Source organism: Athene cunicularia (genome assembly GCF_003259725.1).
Source record: "Athene cunicularia isolate RWA chromosome 20 unlocalized genomic scaffold, athCun1 chr20_part1, whole genome shotgun sequence".
Classification (NCBI taxonomy): Eukaryota; Metazoa; Chordata; class Aves; order Strigiformes; family Strigidae; genus Athene; species Athene cunicularia.
The window spans coordinates 259976-274073 of NW_020799125.1; the positions used below are offsets into that span (position 1 = coordinate 259976).

The 14098-nt window shown below is 38.8% G+C and overlaps 1 protein-coding gene and 1 long non-coding RNA gene across 3 annotated transcripts in view; one reads left to right on the top strand and one right to left on the bottom strand.

The window, feature by feature from the left end:
• The window catches only part of ZBTB46 (zinc finger and BTB domain containing 46), a 47386-nt gene extending 39665 nt beyond the window's left edge, over positions 1-7721 (bottom strand). For both annotated transcript variants that reach the window (XM_026862058.1, XM_026862057.1), the window contains exons 1-2: positions 7607-7721; positions 5681-5820 (exon numbers count right to left, since the gene is read on the bottom strand). In XM_026862058.1, the coding sequence (XP_026717859.1) occupies positions 5681-5734 (54 nt within the window). In that variant the 5' untranslated portion in view covers positions 5735-5820; positions 7607-7721. The remainder of the gene's footprint in view (positions 1-5680; positions 5821-7606) is intronic.
• Positions 7625-14098, top strand: part of LOC113487461 — a 14504-nt gene continuing 8030 nt past the window's right edge. The window contains exon 1 of the long non-coding RNA XR_003399796.1: positions 7625-7736. This is a non-coding gene — a long non-coding RNA (uncharacterized LOC113487461). The remainder of the gene's footprint in view (positions 7737-14098) is intronic.

The following is a 14098-nucleotide window of genomic DNA, read 5'->3' on the forward strand; positions in this document are numbered from 1 at the left end:
ACAGTTTAGCCAACACCATTGGCTAGAAAACCACCTCTCAGCCCACAGAACATACGTGACACGGGACCTTTCTTCTAGAGAGCCACCTGATGATTCAGAAGTTCAAGTTATGCAAGATTGCCTGCACAAGCTTCTCCAGTTCCGCAAGAATGGAGCTGACACTGTCTCTTCAGCAGTGTCAGAAATGCTAATTTGCAAGACCAGCTGGTCCCTGATCATTGAGAAGCATTTGCTTCCCTCGAGAGAGGAAAGACCATCCTCCTGCAACACAAATAGGCTGAACTGGTGTTCATCTATTTCAAATCCATACAGCTTTTCTACAGAATTAAAGACAGAGCGCACAAAGCAGCTTTTTTTTTTTTTTAATTTGAACTGGAAGAGATCAATAATAGTGTAGCTCTGCGCTATCCGAACGACACTACCTATTTACCATTGAAACCCGCCCAGAGACCTCAAATCAAATTCTCACACTGAAGCCATTTCCTTTTCAAATAAATGAAATAAATAAATTAAAATTAGAGGCAGGGACTAAGGGGGGGACAATAAATCGATTTTTCAGGTGTTTGGCCTGAAAAGGTTGTGATGGCACCAGCCAGCACAGCAGCTCTCTAACCCAGGCTCTGTCGGTGGCTGCTTCCCAACATCGTCAGGTTTGAGAGAGCCACCTCTTAAGGCAGAATGACAGTTCAGTTTTGTCTTTATTCCAGAAGCCACTACTGCATCTACTTTTAGGAGCTGAAGAGTCAGCTTAGTCCCCTCAGGAAATATGAATTGCCACATAGGATAAAATGAGTTGTCCATCACCAATCCTGCCTTCAAAAGCTGCCATATCCACATGATTCACAGGAAGACGCAAGAAAACCTCACAGCACACAATTACGAAGCCATCACAAGGTTTCAGATATGGCATTTCCTTTTGGTAAGGTATCACAGGTATCAAAATCCATATTCTAAAGACATCAACCCTCTGAAACTGGTTGGGGGAAAGAAGAAAGAAAAAAAAAAAAAATCTCCTGCAAGGATAATTTCCTCAATTTAATACAGATTAGCATCAGGAGTATTTGTCAATGTCTTCACCTGCTTTTGTGAATTTATACAACAACAAACAGCTTTTCTTCTTGAATGTTTTTCACCTGGGAATTATACCAATTCCTTGTGATTTTCTTTACTATTTCATCTATTTATCCAGCTTAGTGCAGTGGGTTGGGTTCCCCCTCTCTGTTGAGAACAGTCTATTTTAGACAGACCTTGTCCTCGGTTTGAGCTGCCTGTGGCAAAAACCCAGATGAAAATATTTGTCTCTTGCTACCTTCGGTTTAGACTGGACCAGTCTGAGGTTCAGGCGTTGACTAATCTGGTGCTTTTTACAGATGAAGCCTCTTTAGGAAATAGCTTTTCTCTGACTTTGTTTCCTATCAACGGATTTTATTTTTTTTTTTACTAAACACAGATGTACACAAAAATCTATGCAAGATTCTGTACTGGCCTCCCTCCCACCCACCAAGCTCTTGACAGAAGACACCCTCCAGGCAAGCCATGGATGAACAAAAGCGTGTCGTTACAGTAAGATCATACAGTCCTTGTGTCTTCCTTGCCCACGTTTCCAAGGACACTGGGGACAAGAGGCAGAGGGTGGGTAGATACCTTTTGCACAAGAAAGCAAAACACCTGACATTCTAAAATATGATGAGTGTAAGAAAACAAGTAAAAATAATGACAATATACATTCTTCTACGCAAAGCAAAGACAACTTGTCCTTGGTCCAAAGTACTTTAAAGAGATAGAGAGATGAATGGGGAGGACACCCAAAGAGCAGCATCCTTCCCGCTGGCAGGTGAGCACATTACAGCTCTTTCAAGTACGCAGGCAACAACATGGGTACTCCCAGGTTCAGTCTAATCAATAAAATTCAACATCTTCCAAACCAGCAATTATTACTGTAGATATCTTGATCTTCCTCTGTCTAAAGGTCTGTTACCTTATACACATCGTTCCACATTCAACATTTGTCACAGCATTGTACCTTTTAAATGAGAGGTCTTTGGGGGAGAAAATTAAATATGCCTCAAATTCAGAGGAATTAATTAGTTTTCTGTCTACCCATGTCAAACCAGAACATCCGTTTAATGTCAAGGATCACTAGGGAATTAATCCAAGTTAAATTTAAGGCAATTTGCTAGTAGTTAAAAATTCAGGAAGCTTCAAAACCCTGTGCTCTTGTGTTCCAATTTTACATGCTGTTTTGTGACTTGTTGTTGCTTTGCTTCCCCCCCCTCCCAACCCCGTTTTCCTGGTAATGATATTTATCTCCACTTAAAAGATGTTGTTAAAAGATTTCTTCAGAAAAGCAGTGCCCTTCAAACTTCTAGTGGAAGCACCGTAAAGATGGAATAAACTGGAGATTTTCTAGAAAGAGAACTCAAAGATCAATGATACATTTTTTTTTTGTTTTATCTCAGGTCTTTTTAGTACATTGAAGGATTTCAAAGTTGAGCACCTACTAAAATCCTTTAGGCCTGTGCCTGCGATGACAGCACACGGCTACAACACAGCTTTCCAAGAAGCCAATGAACCATGAAAGCTCATCTGTAGACTTTCCACAAAATAAATTGTAAGAGATCAGGTTTTCTTCATAAGTCAATTTGCAGACAACACAGTAATTCAAGTCTATTACTTTCCAAAAGGTAGCTAAAAAAACCCTGTCCCTAAACAAACAACACTTGCATGTAACAGCAAGAACCACCAAACATGAGCAGATTTAATAATCACTTTCATGAAAACTTCTGTCAAGATACAGGCCAGCTTTTTGTTTTTCATGCTGTCAAAAACCTGGTCTCAAAGTAAGCATTAATAATTTATATAATCTTTAACCCTAGCTAGAATGAACCTAGTTCTACAAATATAGCATCTATGAAAACTGTTTATTTTGCACTATCAGTACAGTTATTTGAACATGAAAAATATCCCCTGATGACACAACAAGAGTCTAAATAAACACAATCTTCACCTACTCTTGGGAAGGTTTTAAGAAGAGTAACTAGCAATACCTACAAAGCCAACCTCTCAGCATATGCACCCATAATAAGTCTCTCGACCAAAATTTTTACACCAGGAAAATTAAGGGGTACAAATTTGTTGCATCTGAAAGTCAGCGCATTATTTGAATTTAAACAAAAAGCCACAGACAAGGAATGGAGTACACACATGAAAGCCTCCACACTCCACTCTCCTGGGAAATAGTGGGGACAAAAATAAACTCTCTTCACTCAGAAAGAAAACAGGAAAGAAAAGGGAAAAAAAAAAAAAAAAAAAAAAAAAAAAAAAAAAAGAGACTAGAGGGGTTTTTCACGTTTTTGATGTTGGTAGGGGTTTTTGCTGTTGGTAGAATTTTCTGTTTGTTTACTTTTTTCTCTCTCAGAATATAAGCAAATCAAAAATTTAAACTACATGACATTTAGTCTCTTACAATGTTTGAAACATGTTTCTACACTCTCAATACTGAGGACACAAGTTAGAGTACCAAAATATTCACTAGTGCACTCCTCCACCAGTCACTCTATGATCCCTAGAGAAAACATGCCAACTGGAATTTAACCAAAAATGTGTTGTTTCCTCCCCCCTCTCCCTTCAGAGAAAAGTAAAAACAGATTAAGAAAGAACTCAAATTCACTCCAATGGTTTATTGTACAAAAAACCAACAAACACACCCCACTTCTTTGCTTCCCCTGTGTCCTGTCCATGTCTCCACTCCCAAGACATTCCAACATTTTTTAAATTCCTCTGCAAAGGAGCTCTGTAAGGTGAGATTGGGCTTGAAACGCCTCCTTGCACAACAAGACATAGTGTGTATAGGAGTTTCACTTTTATCCAATTAAAGACAACAGAAATGCACAGGATTCCTCCTATCCATATGCCCTGTGCTGAAAAGAATGGAGAACAAAAAAACCCCAACGTAACCTTAGCAACTGAAAAGGACAGTACTTGCACTTCTCCTAATGAAAGAAAAAGCAGAAAACTTGGGATATTAAAGGATGGTAAGTCCCTGCAAAGACACTGCTCATGAGCTTTACAAGCACAAATCTCCACAAGTACAGTGTTTTCTCCTAAGTGTGTTTGAGGAATAAGAGCACACGATTCTAGAAGAGTTTCAATTTCTTGATACTAAATACCCAGAAATTATATCCTTACATTCAGCTTTGTAGGTGCAAGCGTTTATGAAAATGAACAGTTGCCAAAAAAGAAACTCTTCTACCCTGTTCCAGTTCACAAAACCAACCATTCCTTGTTTAAGTTGGCCATTCCAACCGCAACTCTGAATTCAGAGAGAAACAGGCAGATGTTTGTAAACAGACCAAGCCAGACCCTTGGGCCAAAGAGGTTACTCACAACTCAACAGTTTCAGGAAAACAACAGTGTACTGCTTTTCCCTTATGGCTGGGGATGAGAGGGTTTAATTACAGCCCAACTGAGCATGTTCATCCTTACGGGTTAGGAATCACAGGAAGAAAATAAGTTTCATCATTCAGCTTGAGAAATATTATAGAACTACAGAAAAGGCAAGAATTGGGGCAACAAATTCTTTCCAGTGAACTTAAAAATACTAGTTATATTTTTATTATCAATTTTGAGAGGGCCACTCAATTCTCAATGATTGTAGGGGGAAAAAAAAAAAAACAAACAAGCCCCAACCAACGTTTAATTAACATCTGCCTTGATGATGATTCACTAAAATTTCTCCAGTTTCAAGCCAACACTACTCCATGATCGACAACATTAAAACAGCATCTCCATTTAGCATCTCTGTAGCAGTTACAATCCAGAAAGATGAGTGAAATTCAGACAGCAGCAGCAGGGCAAGCATTACACCTTCAGCAGCTGTAACACACCAGCAAAGAAATCACTCACTTGAACCACTGGTTCTCAGGGCAGGCAGAGAGATTCCAACTCCCTGTTGGTCCAGGTTAGATTTAGTCAGGAAACACAATATATTTAAGACCATAACGTCAGTTTACAATTGCTTCTACCACGAAAATACATAGAACTGAATACAGTTAGGAACCCAAAAGGCCAATTTCAGCAAAAATAATAATGACAAGCAAAACACTACACAGTTCTAGTCATTCATATCATCAAAGCTTTGTTTCTGCAATCCAAACACGAACCATAAGCAAAATCTAACTCCAACAGGCAGAACATAACAGGGAGCTATCACCAAATATTTTAATTCTCTACTCCAAAACTTTAAACCAGCAACTTGGCTGGTTTATCAAACCATCTAGCTGAAGTTACGGGGCCAGCTAGCGTGCAGAAGCACACAAAAGTGTGACCAAAAGACAGGATTTCTGAAGGTATCTTAGAAAAATCCATTTAACCTGCAATAGCTCTGACAGCGCGTAAAGAATTTCAAGAGAAAACCAGGTCTGAAAATGAGAGCTAAGGGAAAACTGTTAGCCCCCGCATATTGGAAGGCAGGCAATTAGAAATTAGAATTAGAAATTTAGAAACTGTAAAGTTAAATAGGCTGGGGGAGGTAAAAAAAAAAAAAAAGACCCCAGATGCACATTTTGCTATAGTGTTTTTCAAGTAATAAGCAGTAAAGAGATTTTTTTTTACTGGTTTTGTTCAAGAAAGCATGCAAACTTTAATATTTAAAAAAAAATCCAAGACAATTACTTCTTACCAGTAACAAACTGGGTTCCAGGTCTAGCGTTTCTCCTACAACAGCTGAGGACATCAACAGCCCTAGGGCAGCACAGGTAGTGCACTGTTCTGTGACCTTCCGATAGCACTGCTGTGCACTCTCGTAGCAGAAAGACAGGACTATAACAAAAAACCAAACCGGAAGAAGTTATGAACATTAAACTACAAGATTACTGAACAACAGCGATTCATTTTGAAGGGCTTTCCCTCCAAACTCCCCTTATTTATGACTTAACCAGCCCCACAAATGTTAACTCAAAGCATATCGATACACTACAGGTAATTAAAGCCTGGTTACATTTTTTCACAATAATATAAGCAAGAGTTACTTCTTAAAGTATGGGGAAAAAAAAAAAAAAGTCTAATTTTAGATACTAAAACTTCAAACAGATCCTTGAAACAACAGTGTTTCCTGTTTGGTAGCTTTTCAAAACATTCTCACTTTAATGACTCTTTAAAGAGACATTTCTGGCCCAAAGGGCACTAATTCACCTTATCTGACCTATCAAATACTGAGGTTAAAAAGCTACCAATACAATTCCTGAAAAAAAAAAAAAAAAAAAAATATTCATGAGAATTTCCTCTTGAAATGTTTAACAGCCAGTTTCTACTGGCTGATGCCATATGAGGTTAGGAGACTAAACAATTCCAAGATTTTGAAGATTCTCTGTAAAATAGAGATATTTAGGTATAGTAAGGCACATTCACAGACAGACTTCTCAGATAAAACATCAGTATTTATGATTACAAAGTATAAGGAATAGTTCACCTACACAGTGGTTTTTTGTCTGTGAGGACACATCGACTGTAACTATCCACTTGTACACCTGTTTTTCCTTAAACAAATGACTTTATTTTCTTCAGAATAACATATTCACTACATTTCCAACATTTAACTTCAACTAAAAACTTCAGACTATAAGTTATTCAAAACTTTATACTGTTTATATATCATTACAGCAAAGTATTTGCCATATATTTCTGATCTCTGTATTTCGGACATCATACAGATTAGCTCTCTTAATGAAAATGAGCTATAAATCAATACTGCTGATTTCAAGACTGACCTTCTGCAGGGAGATTGGGAAAGAAAACATCAGAAGATAGAAATTAAGAAAGCTTTTCCAAAACAAAATAATGCTCACCATTATAAATGCTGAAACAACATATCTAATAAACAAATGAAGTAATAAGGAAAATCCAAGCATTCTTATGGCAACAAGCAGAACTGTGAAAATCTTGCAAACAAATATAACCCAACTGAGGCAAATACCATTGACTTTGTTCTCAATTTCTATTTCAGACTGCCAAGTCTTGCCTTTCTCTAATTCTGATTGCTTCTCCATAGCAATTGTTTTGGCTAGCTCTTTTCAGTCCTGTTAGTTAGACAGTTAAAAAAAATAAAATAAAATGGGGGAGTGAGGGAGCCAGACCAACACAGACACATGGGCAATTACTTTGTTAGCGAAGTGTAAAAGTAATACGTATTTTCGCTCAGGCTTAGGACTGTTACTGTTAAGACTCTCATTTACGCCTCCGTCCCAGAGTCACAAAACGAGCCAGAACAATCTGGTAAGAACTGTAAAGCTGAGACCTACCCTATTTTGCACTGCTCTGCATTTTTCCTTCTTGCTTTGAGCTCTGCACCTGTTTTCCTCTTCTAATCCAACAGAAGAGAACCCAGTGACCATGATTAATGGAGGCAGCCCTACCACAAGGTAAGAGCAGAAGAATAGCCAGAGGTATTTCTTCAACTTTTGCAGTTGGGTAAGATTTCTAAGCAAGCCTTTGTTATCAATGTTAAGTCAAATTTTATAAAGAACTGTAAGTCCTCGTGACAATGGTATATGCAGCTACTCTTTCCCTTACCACATTACAAAAATATCCTTAAATGCTGAGAACTTACCAATATCTGAAAATGTTTCCTGTTAGCAAAAATAAATGTCACAATGTTTCACAGCTGGATAGTGCATGATTTAATGAATAGAGGAGAACGGTCTCCGGGAACAAGCTCCAAAAGGTTCATCAGATGCCCTGTATTAGGGAATGAAAAGAACAGGAGGCAAAAATTAAAATCTAAACTTGAACTTAATACAAAAACCTTCAGTGTCAAATAAATACAAGCAACAGTTAAAACAGCTGCATATTTACAACCCAGTTTCCCATTCTGAACGAGAAATATTCTGATATATAGGAAATATATTCTGATGTGTTCTGACAGATAGGAAAAATCCTTTAGTCCTTGTGTTAAGTTAAAGAAAGAGTTTAACATACTAATTTTAAGACTATTAACAATTTCTGACTGCGCTTCCAGACAGAAATGTTTTGAAGAAATCACTGTAAAAACCAGTGCTTTATATGAGGATTTCCAACAATTTTAACAACATTGTTTGTTGCAGTAAACATCACAAAGTTTCAGTTAATGTTTCTGTGACACCTGCCATCCGCACACTTGACATGGGGTTAGCATTAATCTAAATTTAAAGAGTTACAGTGATTCTCCTCAAACCAAAGGTTACAGAAAAATTATGTATCCACATTATACAAAAGCAAGATATTTGAGTTCTATTTCCACCCAACCTGACTGAGTCACGGCCTTCAAAAGCCAGTGTCACCCCCAAGTTCAAGAGCAGCACGCACAAAGGTACTACTAAGTAAAGCAGTTTGCTCCTCTTGCAAGAATTTAAACATTTTCAAAAAAGAAAACCCACAAAGGTACAGAAAAAGATGCAAATACCTAACAGCAGGTAAAAGTTTTATTGTTCATGCCTGTAAAAGCTCTGCAGCCTGAAACAGAATATTCCAACTGGTAACAAGTTGCTAATACAACAGGATGCACCTTTCCAACAGGGCACCGGGTGCACGCTTTAGTTCAAAATGCTCACTCGCAGTAGTATTTCCACTGCACTTTGCATTTCCTCTGCATTCCCTTATTCATTTCCCCATAACTTCCAACTCCGTCCAGGTGTCTGTCGCTCTATCATGGTACAGCAACGGTTGCTCATATCATTCCCCTATGTTTGATCTCTGTTCCCTCTTTCTCTCATCTGGTCGCATCAAGAGAGGAACTGATCCAAACCTACCCATGCCACAGACCTTGCAGAACGCAGCCAGAACACGTGAGAGCTAGCCAGCACTGAAAAAGCAAGTACCTTACAGGGTAGCAGCCTTGACAAGTCTGGTGATATCAAAAAATATAAGAATTTAGCTACAGGTATATCTGCTGCTCTAGCAGTGAAGATTAAAAAAACACCTACAAAAGTCCAAATGCCTGTGGCTAGTATGACACTTACCTGTCCAAGTGACATTAAAACCTACAAGACCTTAAGCTTCCACTTAAAAAAAAAAAAAAAGTCACAAAAGAAATCTAAGCAAAAGACTTTGCCCCTGTGCATCTGTTAGCCAAAAACCGACATAAAAAGCACCTTTAAAAAAAAAAAAAAAAAAAAAAAAAAAAAAGGATTAAAGCAAGCATATCTCACTGGGAATTGCCCTGAAGAACGGTTCCCCCAAAACTTTCTCACTGGTTTTTGGCTTTTTAACTAGGGGATCTTTGCTAAAGTTCCCAAACTCAGTATGTAAAAAGGGAGGGAGCTGAAGAAGGAGGAAGAACCATGAGGTAATTTTTAAAGAGAAGTTTAGTGCAGGGAGGAACCGAGGGAAAGAACACCTAAGAGACAGAAAAGACATGTAAGGAATCGGGAATAATCTAAGAGTTAAAAAAATCAACCAGTGCAAAACTAAAGATAACATACAAGGTGCTCTGCAAACAATCTAATTATGTTTGTGTAATTCACAGTACAAGCACTTAGTGCCTTGTATTCCTTTTTACTTTTTTGTATAAATCTCATAATCCAGATTTGATCAACTATGATTTAAAAAAAAAAAAAAAAAAAAAGGGAAAAGTGGAGTGAAGCCAAGAAGGATGCAGTGGTAATAAGAAGGAAGTCAATAAGCTAGTTTTATATTTAGCCACCACCTCATTCTCCACTACTGTAGAGGCAGGACTTTTAGGAGTACTGCATCCTGACTACTTCGTTTATCAGTACTTAAACTAGTCCGTTTGGGTATTTTAAGCACCTAATGGCTAGTACAGACCATCAGTTCTTCTGTTTCAGAGCATGATTTGAGCACTAGTCAGAAAAGTATTTCCTTTAATGGTATGTAAGTGCAAAAGGTGCAAATTTTGTTTAACCCCTTTGTCAAAAGGGAGTAACTGCCTGAAATATCCACTCTTTCTGCAGAGTTGTGCTTCACAAGGTGAGAAATACCAGGAAGCAAACTCGCTTGGATGGAATAAGCGGTTTGTTCAACACAAGCCAAGGAAATTATTAGGAAAGATAACTAGGTATTTAAGTATACACAGGTATAAACATATTCCTTAATATGTAAAACCCTACTCACTTCTCTAAGTAGGGTTCTTAAGCAGCTAAATTCCTGGCACACACTCTGACATTCTTGTTACTAAGTTTGTTTTAATCCACGCACAAGCTAATAGCTGTGTTTGTAGAATATTTCTGATGCCTCGCTCCATTACAGGAGACCCCAACTCAGTTTTACTATAAAGCGAACGCTAAACAGCTTCCAACGTTGGCAAACGTTTTTCTTCCTGAGTGAGTACACAAGCCAAGTAACAGGACAAAAGGCAGCATCGCTGTACGGGCTGCAATAAAAGCCGCATCCCCCAAAACGTGAGGCAAAAAGGTGAGTTTCAGCTCTATAACTTGGCATCTACCCATTACACTTCAGCAAAGCTACTGTTCCTCTCCGCAGCTGGTTCCACACGCTCGTACATCCTTACCTGCGCGCAACAGAACACCGCAAAGTGGAACACATTTCCATCTAATTAGAATTACCGTCAAGGATCTCAGCCTGCCCGCGAAGCACTCGGAAGCTATTCAAAACCAGCATTTCGAACGGCAGTCTGATGTTTCTTAAATATATGGGTATGAAAGAAAGTTACAGTAACTGCTCAGAAAATAACTGCACCACAGCTAACTTGGTAAGGGACAGAAAACCCCACCCACGAGCCTCTGAACTCCACCATACCTCATTGGAAATTCAGCGAGGACTTCACACTAGTTTGCATTTAGGAAGAGTAAGTGTTTCTAGCACAACTATGATTTTTCAACAGTGTAACAGGAAATCTTTTGGAAGAGCTGAGTAAACCCCGGCACCGCTGTTGCACAGAAGGGGAAGGCTGATCAAAAGCAGTTACGACTCAAGCACGTTCAGTCAACAGCTAGAGGATGAGAACCGAATCCCAGGCAGCTATCCCTCCAAACTGGAGATCCTTGTGCACCCAAACCACCCAGGCAGCACGAACCAGGAAACTACTGAACTGTTCAGGGCAGTCGAGATTCTCTCCTCTCACATCTCAAGGGAAAGAAGTCCCGCACCAAGCGATACGCACTTTTATTTCTCCTCCTGCCTAAAGGACTAAAAATCTAGAGGGAATTGAGAAAACCAGCTACTGAAAGTTGTATTTAAAGGGGCTGTAACACAAACACATCGCCTAGCGAAACAAAAAGTCCTCAAGAAGGAATAAAGTTGAAGTTTTGAAGCAACAAATTTTAACACTGTCTTTGTACTTGACCAAAACACCATTAAAACGCTCACAGAGATCCTTAGTTAAGGAGTAGTATCGCAGTACTTCACACAGACCAAATGCCTCCCTCTATCTCACAGACGTGGTAGGTCCTTGTACTCTCGCCTAACATGACCCCTGCTATCTACAGACAACCCCACAGCACGCTTGCTTTCACTATTAATACATTTCGAGTTTCAAATATCACACACATAAAACACAGGTAAGCTACCCACTTAAAAAATATTCAGGCCAGTCACAAGCCAGATGCAAAATATAAACATGGTATTAATCTTTTTGTGCAAAGTGTCAGAATTTTCTAGGGTAACGCTCACAGCCAGGAATGGCTCCTGGGAATTATAACGGACATGTGGGATAACCATTACAACTGCAGGTAGATCTTCAAAGACTTAAACTAAGCCCTCTCTTTGCCCTTTTGTTTGCCCATTAAACTAAGCACACAGGAGCAAGGAAAACCCCTCTGAACGCTTTTTACCAATTTAGGAGGAGTCTAGAGAGCGGTACAGAGTGCTCTGGAGCAGCCAGTAAAACCGGCAAGAACACGAAGGGAAAAAAGTCCTGGGAAAGGTTGAGCTGTTTATGAAATAATTCTGCTCTGAAAGCAAGCAACAGCAGTTTGGATTGGGTGTTAGCCTGCTGCTGTGCTGCTGGGAAGACAGGAAACTTTGCTTAGAAACTTCAAAAACACATATCTGAAAAAAAAAATCCACACAAGTGGATAGCAAAGACAAAAAGAATACGCTCAACCTCACAGCAACACAACTCGTTACCGGAGGAAAAACAGTCATATGAACAGCAAATAACAGATCTTTCCAACATGAGGCACTTTTCCTTTTGACAGAGGACTGCTGGGGAGAGGGGGGCTGCTAAACTGGTTTTCCTCTAAGCACTTCCAGTTATTTAAAAAAAAAAAAAAAAATCCTCTTGCAAAGAACATATCCACTGTTGTACAACTGTCCCAGAAAATAAAGACCACGGGGAAAAAGCGGCCCATTTTCTTCAGTCTCCAAGAACCCCGTGTACAGGTCATGTTTTCAAAGGCTCAATCCTACACACTCCAGAACGAAGCAGCATTTAAAGTATATGGATAAACATCTAACGTTAGAATACCCCATTTTTTGGTACTGCACTAAAATTGATTCAATTACACCAAATTTAACGTACAGTCTATGAAAATAACTGCGAGAGAAGTTTAGCTGTGAGTGAGTTTCCCCCTCCTGGACAGGCTGCATCAAAAACAAAAGACTAGTTTTCTATTTCAGTTACAGTTATCCCACCAGCCTATCAGACCACATAATATTTTTCAGGAACGTATGTTTGGGAGCTCCCCTAAATACTGCTTTGTAGCTCTCCCTCCAGCCCACAGGGCAAGCTCCTCTCCCCATTTCTTGTCAGTTCCCAAAAAGCACCTTAGAGCGATAATTCCTCACCACATGTTGAAAATATTGTGACTAATAATACACTCCACCCTTTTTTTTTTTTTTTTTTCTTTTTTTTTTTTTTCTTTCCATCACTGAGGATTTCAAAATATAAAACTTGATAAACAGTGAGAGAAGCAGGGCGGAATTTAGAAGGGGAAAGTTAAATTTTATTTCCATTTAAAAGATGTTATAAAACCATAAAATGTTCAAGCAAGGTATCGATAAAAGTGGAAGAGCCACAGCAAGCTGCTTCCTCAAAATTACGTTTTTCTCACTCTTCTTGGATAACATAGGTTTTCCTCTTGAACTCCACAGACAAAAAATAATTAAAAAAAAATACTTCCTCTCTTTTTTGAGAAAATACATTTAATGCATTAGTAGCAGGGCTGCTCTACGTGCACAGAGAATCCACACTTGTAATAAATACTTGATCAAGTTCGAGAACTGAGACCTAGATCTATATTACAGTGACTAAATGCTAAAAATGATACCAGTGATGCAATTAAAATGCATGCAAGAACTTTGGTACAGGTGTCTACAATACCACTGTTTGCTAAACACATCTCCTAATTAGCATGGCTTTAAACAATGCTGATAATAATCCGGTCCTGTAAGGCTTGCCAAATGAATCATTGAGATTGCAAAATAAAAAGCATGAGGAATTCATTAAAGAGCTGTTAAACTCTCCTTTGTTTATCTTTCCCCTGTCAGGTGTAAAAATAAATAAATATCAATTTATATCTCCGGATTTCATCCAAACGCTCAGCTTCACAATAACGCACCGGTGAAGAACCTCCTCAGGAGGTACCAACATTTTTTTTTTCCCTCCGTTTCAAAAGAGAAATCCTCCCACTATTACAGTCCTGAAAATCTGCTCCATTCTCTATTTGTCATCTGGGATTGAGTTATCAGACACTACTTGTATTACTTTGGGAACTGACATGTCTATTTACAGAGACACAAAGGCAATCCAGTAGCACAACCCCTTCTTTTCCCAGCACCTCTCCTTCTCCCCTCAGCCAAATTTTACAAACACTTTCTTCTGGGGAGGGGGGAGGATACCGCACTAGTTTCCCAGCATGACAGAAAACATTTCCAGCCACTTTTGCACTTGTTACAGCCTTATGAAAAATCATCTATATATTTCCCCCCCCCCAAGGAACAGCATTATTTTTTCAAGGTTTTTTTTTCTGTTTGTTGGGTTTTGAATGTTTGTGGGTTTTTTCTTAAAAAAAAAAAAGAGGGTCACTTCCCCCATTTCAGCCTGCAATTAAAATGGAGGCAAGGCCAGGCGATCTATGTCTGGCTTTAGGGGGAGACAATAACCCAAAACAGGCCTGGCTTTTAAAAAAAAAAAAAAAAAAAAAAA